General features: G+C 41.2%; 2 protein-coding genes and 1 gene segment (V, D, J or C); 1 reads left to right on the forward strand and 2 right to left on the reverse strand.

Annotated features, from left to right (window-relative positions):
* Positions 1-3,753: 3,753 nt before the first annotated feature.
* Positions 3,754-4,283, reverse strand: LOC148400999 (Ig heavy chain V region 5A-like). The segment is given in 2 exon segments: positions 3,754-4,156; positions 4,229-4,283. Coding segments are annotated over 2 exon segments (381 nt in total).
* A 6,303-nt stretch (positions 4,284-10,586) lies between these two features.
* Positions 10,587-12,583, reverse strand: LOC148401000 (uncharacterized). The gene is made up of 2 exons (XM_088371775.1): positions 12,135-12,583; positions 10,587-11,931 (listed from the first exon to the last, which is right to left on the reverse strand). Exons 1-2 carry the CDS (start codon positions 12,247-12,249, stop codon positions 10,652-10,654), a joined length of 1,395 nt encoding a protein of 464 aa, XP_088227901.1. The 5' UTR covers positions 12,250-12,583; the 3' UTR covers positions 10,587-10,651.
* LOC148401001 (uncharacterized) lies at positions 12,526-14,956 on the forward strand. 2 transcript variants are annotated; one of them, XM_088371783.1, is made up of 2 exons: positions 12,526-12,971; positions 13,438-14,956. In XM_088371783.1, the coding sequence occupies exons 1-2, from the start codon at positions 12,881-12,883 to the stop codon at positions 14,577-14,579; spliced, it is 1,233 nt and encodes a 410-aa protein (XP_088227909.1). In that variant the 5' UTR covers positions 12,526-12,880; the 3' UTR covers positions 14,580-14,956. The 2 variants fall into 2 exon arrangements, with proteins under 2 accessions (XP_088227909.1, XP_088227910.1); XM_088371784.1 differs by having other exon boundaries at positions 12,527-12,971; positions 13,380-14,956.
* Positions 14,957-16,011: the final 1,055 nt, after the last annotated feature.

The raw sequence follows: 16,011 nt of genomic DNA on the forward strand, positions 1-16,011 counted from the left end.
TCATTATCATAGCAGGGGTTTATTTTTAATTTTTTTAAGGGCCTTCACGAGACACTGATCTAGATGTTTCAGGAATGTGTGATGAAAGAGGAAAGCTGATTGCCCTGGGATCCAAGTTCTGCAGGTACTGGTGTGGTGTTGCTTACAGTTTCAGAGGGTGCCACGAGACAACAACACTTGAGTCATCAGTTGCATGCTTCATGTACGATTGTGAGAGGGATCCTCCTCCTTTTTTATATTTGTTCGAGTGCGCCCACGGTTTGTGTTGTTGTGGTCCTTTGCCGCAATAATACACAGCCGAGTCTTCGGGCTGCATATTCTTTCCGTTTAGGGTTGCTGTTTGGCTGGAGGGGTTCAGTTCAATACTGAACTTGTTTTTCAGGGACTCCTTGCGATAATAATGCCCATTTTGTTCCCTTCTGGCCCCAATCCATTCCAGTCCTTTCCCAGCAGGCTGCCTGATCCAATCAGTGTAGGAGCTGCTCAAACTATAAGACACCTGACAGGCGATGTTCATCTCCTCACCAGACCGCAGAGTCAAATCGGCCGACTGGGTCAACTGTTCACACTTGGCACCTGTGGAGGAGCGCATGTTAAATGTCAAACATGAGGAGTCAAAGGTCATGTGAGCGCCTCAGTGCCACTTACTGGAAAGAGCGGCCAGCAGCAGCACAACTACACTGAACATGGTTGGAGGTGAAGGTTTCCTGATGGGAACGTCTCCTCTGCGAGGGCCTGAGTGCATGTTTTATAGGACGGCGCTGGCTGGGGCGTTCACTTTGCATACTGGCACCATTTTTCAAGACGGCGGGTGTGACCGACCACATGCTTCAAAATGGACTTTTGACACAAGCATAATTACAAAAAATATTCAAATAATTATAAATGAAAATAAAATGAACATAAAATAATTATATAAAATGCATATTAAAAATCTATGTAATTATGTTGTTCATCTGTCAAATTTATTATAAGAAAATGTAATACATAAAATAAATTTATATAAAATACTTCTATATTCAAATAAAATTAACATAAAAAAATGATATAAAATTTAAATGTATATTAAAAATAAAAGTAATTGCATTGTTCATCTACCAAATGTTCATAGAAGCGCAATACATGCACACTTGGGGCAGGGGTGAAGTGCTCTTCTGCCTCATTTTGAGCGAAAGATGCTTTTATGGTTCCTGTTTCACATGAGCAGGTGGTCACCCGAAAGTACAGCTAAAAAATCTTTTGAGTGGTAAAATGCCCGCTCAAATTTGATATGACGTTTTAGATGTGATCAATTTTATACTCCTTCCATAATTAGCTGCCATTAGTGAATGAGGAGAATCTTCTTTCTGTTTGTAAATAGGTTAGCATTTGATTGATCAGGTTTTTGTGGTCACTGGCGTTTTGGCACAGTAACACACGGACGGCCGTGTCCTCAGCCTTCAGTCCGTCTATGCTTAGATAGACCTGGTTGTGTGAGTTCTCGGTGGAGATGGTCAATCTACCTTCAGGTGAACGTGCGTAATATTTTGGAATTGCCCAATGTTAATGATTTCTCACCAAAATGATCACCAATGTTTTCATCATTATCATAGCAGGAGTTTATTTTTAATTTTTTTAAGGGCCCTCACGAGACACTGATCTAGATGTTTTGCGAATGTGTGATGAAAGAGGAAAGCTCCTCTCTTGGTTGCCCTGTGATCCAAATTATGCAGGTGCTGGTGTGGCGTTGCTTACAGTTTCAGAGGGTGCCACTAGACAACAACACTAGAGTCATCAGTTGCATGCTTCATGTACGATTGTGAGAGGGATCCTCCTCCTTTTTTATTTTTGTTCAAGTGCGCCCACGGTTTGTGTTGTTGTGGGTCTCTGGCGCAATAATACACAGCCGAGTCTTCGGGCTGCATATTCTTTCCGTTTAGGGTTACTGTTTGGCTGGAGTGGTTTAATTCAATACTGAACTTGTTTTTCAGGGACTCTTTGCGATAATAAAAATAAGCAGATAATGACCCGATCCATTCCAGTCCTTTCCCAGCAGGCTGCCTGACCCAAGTCGTGTAGTAGCTGCTAAAACTATAAGACACCTGACAGGCGATGTTCATCTCCTCACCAGACCGCAGAGTCAAATCGGCCGACTGGGTCAACTGTTCACACTTGGCACCTGTGGAGGAGCGCACGTTAAATGTCAAACATGAGGAGTCAAAGGTCATGTAAGCGCCTCAGTGCCACTTACTGGAAACAGCGGCCAGCAGCAGCACAACTACACTGAACATGGTTGGAGGTGAAGGTTTCCTGATGGGAACGTCTCCTCTGCGAGGGCCTGAGTGTAACTTTTATAGGACGGTGCTGGCTGGGGCGTTCACTTTGCATACTGGCACCATTTTTCAAAATGGCGGGTGTGACCGACCGCATGCTTCAAAACGTGACTTTTGACACAAGCATGAGTACAAAAAAAAATCAAATAATTATGAATTTAAATAAAATGAACATAAAAAAATTATATAGAATTTATATTAAAAATCTAAGTAATTATGTTGTTCATCTAACAAATTTATTACAATAAAGTACAATATATAAAATAAATGTATATAAAATAATCATAAATTCAAATAAAATTAACATAAAAAATGATATGAAATTTAAATATATATTAAAAATAAAAGTAATTGCATTGTTCATCGACCAAATGTTTTGCTTTTTTCATTTTGGAGACTTTCATTTGATCATAGAAGCACAGTACATGCACACTTGGGGCGAGGGTGAAGTGTTCTTCTGCCTCATTTTGAGCGAAAGATGCTTTTATGGTTCCTCTTTCACATGAGCAGGTGGTCACCCGAAAGTACAGCTAAAAAATCTTTTGAGCGGTAAAATGACCGCTCAAATTTGATATGACGTTTTAGATGTGATCAATTTGATACTTGTTCCATAATTAGCTGCCATTACTGAATGAGGAGAATCTTCTTTCTGTTTGTAAATGGGATACCATTTGATTGATCAGGTTTTTGTCATCACTGGCATTTTTGCACAGTAACACACGGACGGCCGTGTCCTCAGCCTTCAGTCCGTCTATGCTCAGATAGACCTGGTTGTGTGAGTTCTCGGTGGAGATGGTCAATCTACCTTCAGGTGAATGTGCGTAATATTTTGGAATTGTCCGATGGCCTACTATGTAAGCAATCCATGCCAAGCCTTTCCTAGGCTCCTTTTTTTATCCATCCCCATCCATAGCTAGAAAAATCTAAACCAGATGTTGTGTGGGATTCTCCGGGTCTTTTCACCACAGGTTCGGACTGCTCTATGCTCCAGCCTTCTGCGGCCGTCGTAGCCAAAAGGGCAACCATCAAGTACTTCACCACTGGGTCAGCCATCTTGGTTGGAATTTCTGAGGTGTTCTGCCTTTGTCCAGCGGGTTGTATAGCGCACTGGTGACAAATGTGTTTTGCATAGAAGGAAACGGCGGGATGCTTTTGATTGACAAGTCTGAAATAGCATATGAGCTCAAATGACCTTTTATTATGGGATCAAGAATGTCGTATACTGTTCATGATTTCTCACCAAAGAGATCGCTAATGTGTTCATCATTATCATAGCAGGGGTTTATTTTTAATTTTTTTAAGGGCCTTCACGATACACTGATTTAGATGTTTCGGGACCGTGTGATGAAAGAGGAAAGCTCCTCACTTGATTGCCATGGGATCCAAATTCTGCAAGTGCTGGTGTGGTGTTGCTTACAGTTTCCGAGAGTGCCACGAGACAACAACACTTGAGTCATCAGTTGCATGCTTCATGTACGATTGTGAGAGGGATCCTCCTCCTTTTTAATTTTTGTTCAAGTGCGCCCACGGTTTGTGTTGTTGTGGGTCTCTGGCGCAATAATACACAGCCGAGTCTTCGGGCTGCATATTCTTTCCGTTTAGGGTTGCTGTTTGGCTGGAGGGGTTTAGTTCAATGCTGAACTTGTTTTGCAGGGACTCCTTGCGATAATAACCCCCTCCATCAATTCTGGACCCGATCCATTCCAGTCCTTTCCCAGCAGGCTGCCTAACCCAACCAGTGTAGAAGATGCTCAAACTATAAGACACCTGACAGGCGATGTTCATCTCCTCACCAGACCGCAGAGTCAAATCGGCCGGCTGGGTCAACTGTTCACACTTGGCACCTGTGGAGGAGCGCACGTTAAATGTCAAACATGAGGAGTCAAAGGTCATGTAAGCGCCTCAGTGCCACTTACTGGAAACAGCGGCCAGCAGCAGCACAACTACACTGAACATGGTTGGAGGTGAAGGTTTCCTGATGGGAACGTCTCCTCTGCGAGGGCCTGAGTGCATGTTTTATAGGACGGCGCTGGCTGGGGCGTTCACTTTGCATACTGGCACCATTTTTCAAGACGGCGGGTGTGACCGACCACATGCTTCAAAATGGACTTTTGACACAAGCATAATTACAAAAAATATTCAAATAATTATAAATGAAAATAAAATGAACATAAAATAATTATATAAAATGCATATTAAAAATCTATGTAATTATGTTGTTCATCTGTCAAATTTATTATAATAAAATGTAATACATAAAATAAATTTATATAAAATACTTCTATATTCAAATAAAATTAACATAAAAAATGATATAAAATTTAAATGTATATTAAAAATAAAAGTAATTATGTTGCTCATCTACCAAATGTTTTGCTTTTTTCATTTTGGAGACTTTCATTTGATCATAGAAGCGCAGTACATGCACACTTGGGGCGAGGGTGAAGTGTTCTTCTGCCTCATTTTGAGCGAAAGATGCTTTTATGGTTCCTCTTTCACATGAGCAGGTGGTCACCCAAAAGTACAGCTAAAAAAATTTTTTGAGCGGTAAATAGCCCGGGTTGATGTGTCGTTTTGGATGTGGTCAATTTGATAATTGTTCCATAATTAACTGCCATTAGTGAATGAGGAGAATCTTCTTTCTGTTTGTAAATAGGTTACCATTTGATTGATCAGGTTTTTGTCATCACTGGCATTTTGGCACAGTAACACACGGACGGCCGTGTCCTCAGCCTTCAGTCCGTCTATGTTTAGCTAGACCTGGTAGTGTGAGTTCTCGGTGGAGATGGTCAATCTACGTTCAGGTGAATGTGTGTAATATTTTGGAATTGCCCAATGGCCTACCATGAAAGCAATCCATTCCAAGCCTTTCCTAGGCTCCTTTTTTTATCCAGCCCCATCCATAGCTAGAAAAATCTAAACCAGATGTTTTGCAGGTCAATGTGTGGTGTTTTCCAGGTCTTTTCACCACGGGTTCGGACTGCTTTATGCTCCAGCCTTCTGCGGCCGTCGTAGCCAAAAGGGCAACCATCAAGTACTTCACCACTGGGTCAGCCATCTTGGTTGGAATTTCTGAGGTGTTCTGCCTTTGTCCAGCGGGTTGTATAGCGCACTGGTGACAAATGTGTTTTGCATAGAAGGAAACGGCGGGATGCTTTTGATTGACAAGTCTGAAATAGCATATGAGCTCAAATGACCTTTTATTATGGGATCAAGAATGTCGTATACTGTTCATGATTTCTCACCAAAGAGATCGCTAATGTGTTCATCATTATCATAGCAGGGGTTTATTTTTAATTCCTTTAAGGGCCCTCACGAGACACTGATCTAGATGTTTCGGGAATGTGTGATGAAAGAGGAAAGCTGATTGCCCTGGGATCCAAGTTCTGCAGGTGCTGGTGTGGTGTTGCTTACAGTTTCAGAGGGTGCCACGAGACAACAACACTAGAGTCATCAGTTGCATGCTTCATGTACGATTGTGAGAGGGATCCTCCTCCTTTTTTATTTTTGTTCAAGTGCGCCGATGGTTTGTATTGTTGTGCGTATCTGGCGCAATAATACACAGCCGAGTCTTCGGGCTGCATATTCTTTCCGTTTAGGGTTGCTGTTTGGCTGGAGGGGTTTAGTTCAATGCTGAACTTGTTTTGCAGGGACTCCTTGCGATAATAATTCCCATTTCGTTCCCTTCTGGTCCCAATCCATTCCAGTCCTTTCCCAGCAGGCTGCCTGATCCAATGAGTGTAGAAGGTGCTCAAACTATAAGACACGTGACAGGCGATGTTCATCTCCTCACCAGACCGCAGAGTCAAATCGGCCGGCTGGGTCAACTGTTCACACTTGGCACCTGTGGAGGAGCGCACGTTAAATGTCAAACATGAGGAGTCAAAGGTCATGTAAGCGCCTCAGTGCCACTTACTGGAAACAGCGGCCAGCAGCAGCACAACTACACTGAACATGGTTGGAGGTGAAGGTTTCCTGATGGGAACGTCTCCTCTGCGAGGGCCTGAGTGTAACTTTTATAGGACGGTGCTGGCTGGGGCGTTCACTTTGCATACTGGCACCATTTTTCAAAATGGCGGGTGTGACCGACCGCATGCTTCAAAACGTGACTTTTGACACAAGCATAAGTACAAAAAAAAATCAAATAATTATGAATTTAAATAAAAAGAACATAAAAAAATTATATAGAATTTATATTAAAAATCTAAGTAATTATGTTGTTCATCTAACAAATTTATTAAAATAAAGTACAATATATAAAATAAATGTATATAAAATAATCAGAAATTCAAATAAAATGAACATAAAAAATGATATGAAATTTAAATATATATTAAAAATAAAAGTAATTGCATTGTTCATCTACCAAATGTTTTGCTTTTTTCATTTTGGAGACTTTCATTTGATCATAGAAGCGCAGTACATGCACACTTGGGGCGAGGGTGAAGTGTTCTTCTGCCTCATTTTGAGCGAAAGATGCTTTTATGGTTCCTCTTTCACATGAGCAGGTGGTCACCCAAAAGTACAGCTAAAAAAATCTTTTGAGCGGTAAAATGACCGCTCAAATTTGATATGACGTTTTAGATGTGATCCATTTGATACTTGTTCCATAATTAGCTGCCATTACTGAATGAGGAGAATCTTCTTTCTGTTTGTAAATGGGATACCATTTGATTGATCAGGTTTTTGTCATCACTGGCATTTTTGCACAGTAACACACGGACGGCCGTGTCCTCAGCCTTCAGTCCGTCTATGCTCAGATAGACCTGGTTGTGTGAGTTCTCGGTGGAGATGGTCAATCTACCTTCAGGTGAATGTGCGTAATATTTTGGAATTGCCCAATGGCCTACCATGAAAGCAATCCATTCCAAGCCTTTCCTAGGCTCTTATTTGATTCAGCTCATCCATAGCTAGAAAAATCTAAACCAGATGTTTTGCAGGTCAATGTGTGGGATTCTCCGGGTCTTTTCACCACCGGTTCGAACTACTCTATGCTCCAGCCTTTCGCGGCCGTCGTAGCCAAAAGGGCAACCATTAAGTACTTCAGCACTCGGTCGGCCATCATGGTTGGAATCACTGAGGTGTTCTGCCTTTGTCCGAGGGCACGGCGGCGGGTTTTATAGCGCACTGGTGAGAAATGTGTCTTGCATAGAAGGATATGGCGGGATGCTTTTGATTGACAAGTCTGAAATAACAAATGAGCTCAAATGACCTTTTATTATGGGATCAAGAATGTCGTATACTGTTCATGATTTCTCACCAAAATGATCACGAATGTTTTCATCATTATCATAGCAGGGGTTTATTTTTAATTCTTTTAAGGGCCCTCACGAGACACTGATCTAGATGTTTCGGGAATGTGTGATGAAAGAGGAAAGCTGATTGCCCTGGGATCCAAGTTCTGCAGGTGCTGGTGTGGTGTTGCTTACAGTTTCAGAGGGTGCCACGAGACAACAACACTAGAGTCATCAGTTGCATGCTTCATGTACGATTGTGAGAGGGATCCTCCTCCTTTTTTATTTTTGTTCAAGTGCGCCGATGGTTTGTATTGTTGTGCGTATCTGGCGCAATAATACACAGCCGAGTCTTCGGGCTGCATATTCTTTCCGTTTAGGGTTGCTGTTTGGCTGAAGGGGTTTAGTTCAATACCGAACTTGTTTTTCAGGGACTCCTTGCGATAATAATCCCCTCCATCCCTTCTGGACCCGATCCATTCCAGTCCTTTCCCAGCAGGCTGCCTGACCCAAGCAGTGTGGTGCCTGCTCAAACTGTAAGACACCTGACAGGCGATGTTCATTTCCTCACCAGACCGCAGAGTCAAATCGGCCGGCTGGGTCAACTGTTCACACTTGGCACCTGTGGAGGAGCGCATGTTAAATGTCAAACATGAGGAGTCAAAGGTCATGTGTGCGCCTCAGTGCCACTTACTGGAAACAGCGGCCAGCAGCAGCACAACTACACTGAACATGGTTGGAGGTGAAGGTTTCCTGATGGGAACGTCTCCTCTGCGAGGGCCTGAGTGTAACTTTTATAGGACGGTGCTGGCTGGGGCGTTCACTTTGCATACTGGCACCATTTTTCAAGACGGCGGGTGTGACCGACCGCATGCTTCAAAATGGACTTTTGACACCAGCATAATTACAAAAACTATTTAAATAATTATAAATGAAAATAAAATGAACATAAAAAATTATATTAAATTTATACTAAAAATAAAAGTAATTATGTTGTTCATCCACCAAATTTATTATAATAAAATGTAATACATAAAATAAATTTATATAAAATACTTCTATATTCAAATAAAATTAACATAGAAAATGATATAAAATTTAAATGTATATTAAAAATAAAAGTAATTATGTTGCTCATCTACCAAATGTTTTGGTTTTTTCATTTTGGAGACTTTCATTTGATCATAGAAGCACAGTACATGCACACTTGGGGCGAGGGTGAAGTGTTCTTCTGCATCATTTTGAGCGTAAGATGCTTTTATGGTTCCTGTTTCACATGAGCAGGTGGTCACCCGAAAGTACAGCTATAAAATCTTTTGAGCGGTAAATTGCCCGGGTTGATGTGTCGTTTTGGATGTGGTCAATTTGATAATTGTTGCATAATTAGCTGCCTTTACTGAATGAGGAGAATCTTCTTTCTGCTTGTAAATAGGTTGCCATTTGATTGATCAGGTTTTTGTGGTCACTGGCGTTTTGGCACAGTAACACACGGACGGCCGTGTCCTCAGCCTTCAGTCCGTCTATGTTTAGATAGACCTGGTTGTGTGAGTTCTTGGTGGAGATGGTCAATCTATCTTCAGTTGAATGTGCGTAATATTTTGGAATTGCCCAATGGCCTACTATGTAAGCAATTCAAGACTAGTAAAAACTGTTCAAATATTTTAAAAAGATGAATGGGATAAAAATTGCGAGGAACTTCTCTATTTTTTAAAAGTGAAGACAATTTGTAATTTTGGTATTGGCACGTAAAGTCGGCGGACAATTTGTCTTTGAGGGCCACATAAAATGATGTGGAGGGCCATATCTGGCCCCCGGGCCTCGAGTTTGACACCCGTGGCATCGAGGGGAAATTGCACAAGCAGGACGCTTTTCAACTATGTAGAGTAACATATTCAGGTTGTCCTTTATTGAGCTTTAAATGAAACAATAGAAAAAAATAAAATTGGGGCAATTCTGTGGCACTTGCACGTAGCTTGTTTGACTGTTAAAGTATCATGAGCACACATGTTTTTCTGGTTCCTGTTTCACATGCGCAGGTGGATTCCCAGAGGTGCAGCCAGAAGATATGTTTGGAAAGCGAGAAAGCGCCACTTGACTGCACGCACATTTCTGCCTTTGCATGTCAGTTCTCAAATGACAATGCATCATTTATTGCAATGGATTTTACAAAATACACATAATGTTATTAACATTTTAAAACAGACTGCATGTATGAAAACATATTGAAGCAGTAAAACACATGTCATGATTTGATTGTATAATTTATTCATATTATAGCATTTATCAAATTTCTTTTAACTAGTTCCCAGACAGGGTCAGCAAAAATCTTCTGTATTTTATAGATGCATTCCAAGCATACAAATGAGATGTATGTACAGTATGTGACTGGCATCAATGCCATTATGTAAAAAGACCTTAAAGTGATTTAATTAGTCTGATGCAGAGTGTGACTGTAAATCCTAATCTGAATTGCTGAATTGAGTTGGAGACTTCTTTGCTGCTATCTTAATATGACATGTTAAAATTGTTTTTGAGCTATGGGAGCACAGATCATCACATGCGTGGATGTGTTTACAAAATATACCTCACTTGCAAAATGTAAAGTCTGAATAGGATCCGCACCAAACGAAAAAAAAAAAAACAAGCAGACTAAAGGACTTTTCTGGTCTGAATACACCCTTAATTCTTTTTGTTTAGTGCGTTCCTATTCAGACTGTACATTTTGCAAATGAAGTATATTTTGTAAATCATATTTAAAACTACATTATATGTATATTGTGTTGCAAAGGGCAGGTTTGTTCATTTTCTACTCTTGTGTAATCACTACTGTATGAAAAGGTTTCTTCTGGCCACTAGAGGGTGCTGGACTTTTAGTTCAGACTATCAAGGGATACTGAAACGGTGATGTCATGCGTATTCTTTCTCGCCTGACGTGGCCAACGCATCATGTTACCACCTGAATGCCTATAAAGGGCTCCTCCCACTCTCTTTCGCACAGATCCGGCCGCAGCCATGGCAAAACCATAGAAACAAACTGGACTTCAAAATTAGTATTTTATTTAGGGCCACATGTGCACTTTGCCAACTGGCTTCAAAGTTAATGTTTCACTTCCCACTAGTTTTCTCACCAGCACACTTGTGTCTCTTAACTCGGTCCTTACGAGAGAATCTTTTATCACACAGACTGCAACTGAATGGTTTTTCACCAGTGTGTATTCTGGTGTGTTTCTCTAATATGCATCTTTGCGTGAAACCTTTACCACAAACTGAGCAAGCAAACAGTTTCTCCCCAGTGTGTGTTCTTGTGTGTCGAACTAATCCTGTGCGATCGATGAACGTTAAATCGCAGACTGTGCAAGCAAAAGGTTTCTCTCCAGTGTGTGTTCTAGTGTGCCTTATCAAGCATGTCTTCACATGGAATCTTTTACCACAAACTGAACAGGCAAAAGGTTTCTCACCATCGTGTGTTCTTGTGTGCCTTATTAAACATGTTTTCACAGTGAAACTTTTACCACAAACTGAGCAGACAAATGGCTTCTCCCCAGTGTGTGTTCTTGTGTGTATTCTTAAACTTCCCTTCAAAGAAAAAGCTTTGCCACAAACTGAACAGGCAAAAGGTTTTTCACCAGTGTGTGTTCTTGTGTGCGTTTTTAAATCTGCCTTTATACAGAATCGTTTGTCACAAACTACACAGGAAAATGGTTTCTCCCCAGTGTGTATTCGTGTGTGTTTTATCAAATATGAACGTCTTCCGAAACTTAAGTTGCAGACTGAGCAGACAAAGGGTTTCTCTCCAGTGTGAATTCTCATGTGATTTGTTAAGCTACTCTTATGAGTTACTTTCAGGCCACAAAGTGAGCAGGAAAAAGGTTTCTCCTTAGTGTGCATCCGCATGTGTATGTTCAAATGTCCCTTATGAGCAAATGTTTTGGCACAAGCTGAGCAGGCAAAAGGCTTCTCTAGATTGTGAGTTATCGTGTGTCTTTTCAACTGTGACTTGTTGAAAAAGGTTTTGTCACACTGACGACATTTTATGGATTTGTTATCAAGGTGACATGAGACATCACCTTTAGCGTGTTCTACGTCATCACCATCATCAGTGTCAGGAGTGTGTGACATATCACTCTCTGATAGTGGAGCCAAGAGGCCATCTTCTTGGGGTCCTTGACAGTCTTCTCTTTCATCCTCATCATCATCATTCTGATCATCTTCTTCACACTTAACAATGGCTGTCAATGGAAACTCTGTGATATGTAACTCCAGCCCTTCTTCTTTAATAAGAAGTGACTCTGGCCCTTCTTCCCGTTTGACGTGGGAGGGCCCCTCCTCTTTAATGGAAAAGATATCTGGCTCCTGCAGATCTGGTTGAAGATCTTCAGTGACGTCTGCAAAACACGGAGTCAAATAAACCACTAAATGTCGTACATCCAATTCACAGTTCTTGACATAAATACATTATAGGTTAAATTTTTTCAAGTACTGCAGCTGAAGACAATGTAGGCCTCCAACACAACCCAGATTGATAATAATTCAGAAACAGTTATGTTATAAAGATGAGTAATTCATTTAGGATACGAAGGGAACAAACCGTGTAAAGCATCGTGAGGCTTCTTGAAGACAGCGTCCAGTCGCTGACGCTCGTTACCCTCTTTTATTCCACAAAAGCCCTCCTCGTACTCTTCTTTCACCATTTTTGCGCACATGTTCCTAAATAATAACAAAACAGTCACACTTGAGCTCTGCTTAGCTAATTGTTAATGATAAGCGCGACCCTTTCGTTATGGGCTAGCAAGTAAAGCTAAACTAGCCAGGGAAGCTTTACGCGCACTGAGAATGGGCTTTTTGTACACGAAGATTGAATCATGATTATTTTCCTCCAGGTAAGCAGACGTACTATGTCGAGGCTTCAGTACATTGAGTGCTAATTCAGAATTATTTAGTGAAGCGGATTTGGTCGCCCTGGATGTACACGGAAGTAGAGCGACAGAAGAAGCGGAAGTGACGCAAGACGTGCCGCGGCCCAGAACTACTGCTGTTAGTTCACGTGGAAGTTCCGTAAAACAAGTTTTGACGTAGATCCGTACACATATTGAGTCACCTTATAAAATGACTCTCCCAGGCTCATTCTGAACACGATTAATCTTCGACGCAGTATATTAATAAAGTAACAATAGAGTAACAAGTCTTCCTATCAGGAATTATATTTGTATACTCGGTGCACGTTGCAGCTTCTCGAGCTAGCTATCGTAGTTAGCTTGCCAGGCGCTAACAAAAATACGCGTTTGACACATCGCTTTAAGATCAAGCGTGAATTGATGTGGTTATTGTGTGAAAATGTGTACAAGAATGTCAGCGGGAGAACTTTCTCGAGCAAAAGAGGACGACGAGCTGCAACCACAGGACGTTGTTTTGAAGACATCTCCAGGTACGTTGCACAGAGCGGCTTTGTTCACTTTTTACTTTTATTATAGCTCCATTCGTGCAGTTTTGAAGTTAACCAAGCAATTCATTATGAAATTATGGTTCATATTAGGCCCATACTCTCCCAGTTACCAAGGTTCTGCTTTGAAGTCATTCATGACCCTTTCCCCCTTACTGAAAATGACATTTTTCTAGGAGTTAGCACAATCTGCTGATAGATTCATTTTGTGAAGTGGTACTGTTTCTGTTTGACATCAGTATTCATTCTGCTATTTTTATACACCAGTATCAGAAACTTGTTTGCAAATGACTGAAATGAATACTGTTGGTGGGCTAGCTAGCTGCCGATTTACCTGGTTTAGATCAAGAATGACACAATGCTCTTTTCTGACCTTTTTACTTTTCCATTTAGGCCAGATGCCCTCTGTGACACAACCCCTATAACAATCTGTTATTATGCGCATCTGCAGACTTCATTGAAGAACATCTTCGTCCTGAGAGGCAGGTGCCGGAGCGTCCCCATGTTAAAGAGGAAATGGAGGAAGAGGAGCCAAAGACACCCAACATTAAAGAGGAAGATGGGCCTTGGACTACCCAAATTAAAACAGAAGAGGAGTCAGGGCCCTCGCTCATTAAAGAGGAAGAGCAAGAGGCTGATATCACCAACTTTCCATTAACTGTCATTGTCAAGCGTGAAGATGATGAAGGTGATGGGGACCGCTGTGGAGGATCACAATCAGACAGCCTCTTAGCCCCAGCATCAGATAGTGGTGACATCATGTCACACTCTCTTCACACTGATGATGATGACAAGAAACACTCTACAGGTGATATGACATGTCATACTGACAACATGTGTTCTGAGTGTGGGAAAACCTATATTTCAAAATATACTTTAAAAGTACACATGAGACTACACAATGGAGAGAAACATTTTACCTGCTCAGTTTGTGCCAGAAGATTCCATATGAAGACAGATCTAATGAGGCACACAAGAACACACACTGGAGAGAAACCTTTTGTCTGCCTTGTTTGCTGCCAAAGATTCTCTTTCAGCGTCAGTTTAATAAGGCACAAAAGAATACACACAGGGGAAAAACCTTTCTCTTGCCCCGTTTGTGGTAAAAGGTTCTCTGAAAAGGGACATTTAAGAACACACACAAGAACTCACACTGGAGAGAAACCTTTTGCCTGCCCAGTGTGTGGTCAGAGATTCTCTGTAAAAGCAAGTTTAATTAACCATACAAAAATACACACTGGAGAGAAATGTTTTGTCTGCTCAGTTTGTGGTGAACGATTCTCTGTAAAGGAACATTTAATTCAACACACGGCAACGCACGTGGAAGATAAACCTTTTGCCTGCTCAGTTTGTGGCCAAAGATTTGCTCTGAAGGCAGATTCCATCAGGCACACAAGAATACACACTGGGGAGAAACAGTTTCCGTGCTCCGTTTGCGGTAAAAGATTTGCTCAGAAGGGACATTTAGGAAGACACGCCAGAGCACACACTGGTGAAAAGCCATTCAGTTGCCATGTGTGTGATAAAAAGTTCTCTCGTAAAGATAATGTGAAGAAGCACAAATGTGCTGGTGAGGCGAGCAGCAGTCAATGAAGATTTTGTCTTGTGGGCTGATGTCATTGCCTTTGTGGTAAGCTTTAGAAATGTACCACTGAGAGCTTTAGCCCCTGCCTAATTGGCTCTAATTTCACTCAAGCAAACAAATTCACTGGTCATTATCCATGAAACATTTGTTGGCAATATCCCACCATTGTTCTCTTCTCACCATGCTATGCATGTAATATGTATTATATAAAGTATGTAACTACAGTGTATTATGTTTTATAAATATTTAGCTGTGCGGTGACTTTAGTTTATATTGCACTGCTCACGTGTGTCGATATGTTGACACTATCTGCAAATTCTTTCAGCTATTTTACATCGACTTGGATTGTCTTGTTTTATTAAATAAACTTTTAATTAGGGGTGAATCGTTGTCGTGGGAAGGTCATACAGGAGACGAAGATTGACAGTCCATCCTCTCGCATCGCACCTTTGTCAATGTTTTGGTCTCCTCGATGGGACGTCCCATCGGAGGAGCGAACTTGTAAACAGAAGAACGCATCTTAATGACGTATCTTGTCGCATGGCGTACACGCAAACGGTGTTTGTTTACATCTGGTTGTTTACATCCGGAGCCGAGTGCACCGCTTTTTATGCTCCGGGTAGGAACGCCGATTTCAAACTGGGTCATTTTGATCCACCTGCTTTATTGAATTGATCGGTTAAACGAATTTGTATTTACTCTTCTCCCCCGTAGTAGAAACAATTTGGATTGACAATTAGTTAATCGTGATAACCAGTTTTGAAATAGTCATAAATGAATGTAGACTCCATTCCATCCTACTTGATCAAGCTGCGCGCGCATCATTGAAGCAAAAACGATACACGTGGGGCTGGGAAGATTTTTTAAATTATTATTAGTATTGTGATGTTGTCGTAGTTTTTGAATCGTTTCAAAGTATATTAACTTACCTTGTACGAGTCGGAGTGGAAACGGGTTCCATTTTCTTCTCAATTCCAAGAGGAAATAGTCCTTTTCAAAAAACCGGAGGCACATTTTAAACAGACTGCATGGAGGACAACCGGTTGGCGGTGCTCCTTCCTATTTGGTAAGTTATCGTGGATATTTGCTTCAACTAAATTCTGTCTTGGAATGTTGAGAAAGTGATCAAAATTTGTGAACAAATGGCAAGGTGATTGCTACTAATGCTAACTAGTGTCTGATAGTTTTAGTGAATTTCAAAGTTGTGGCCGCTAAAGAACGTCCTCATGGCATGTAGCTGCTGCAGTAGCACAATGATTCCCACTATAGGAATAGTTTTGACCTGGTTGACTACATACATGGTGCCTTGGACTTGATTTTTGATCTCATCAGACCATCGAATTCATCTCTTGGTGGACTACCATGTCACTGCAGTTGTAGATGATGCAGGACTGTGGCTTTCAAAACAACAGATTTTTTTTCTGTGCCTTTCACCAGACA

The sequence above is a fragment of the Syngnathus floridae genome, chromosome 3 (assembly GCF_059516105.1).
Source record: "Syngnathus floridae isolate MCC-2025c chromosome 3, RoL_Sflo_1.0, whole genome shotgun sequence".
In the NCBI taxonomy this organism is placed as follows: Eukaryota; Metazoa; Chordata; class Actinopteri; order Syngnathiformes; family Syngnathidae; genus Syngnathus; species Syngnathus floridae.

What these genes read in the sequence shown, in the direction of transcription:
- LOC148401000 (XM_088371775.1), bottom strand. Translation starts at nt 12,249, where the DNA reads ATGTGCGCAAAAATGGTGAAAGAAGAGTACGAGGAGGGCTTTTGTGGA. An exon ending in GCCTCACGATGCTTTACACG is followed by an intron (nt 11,932 to 12,134) that starts GTTTGTTCCCTT and finishes CGTGTTTTGCAG; the next exon opens with ACGTCACTGAAGATCTTCAA.
- LOC148401001 (XM_088371783.1), top strand. Translation starts at nt 12,881, where the DNA reads ATGTGTACAAGAATGTCAGCGGGAGAACTTTCTCGAGCAAAAGAGGAC. An exon ending in TGTTTTGAAGACATCTCCAG is followed by an intron (nt 12,972 to 13,437) that starts GTACGTTGCACA and finishes GCGCATCTGCAG; the next exon opens with ACTTCATTGAAGAACATCTT.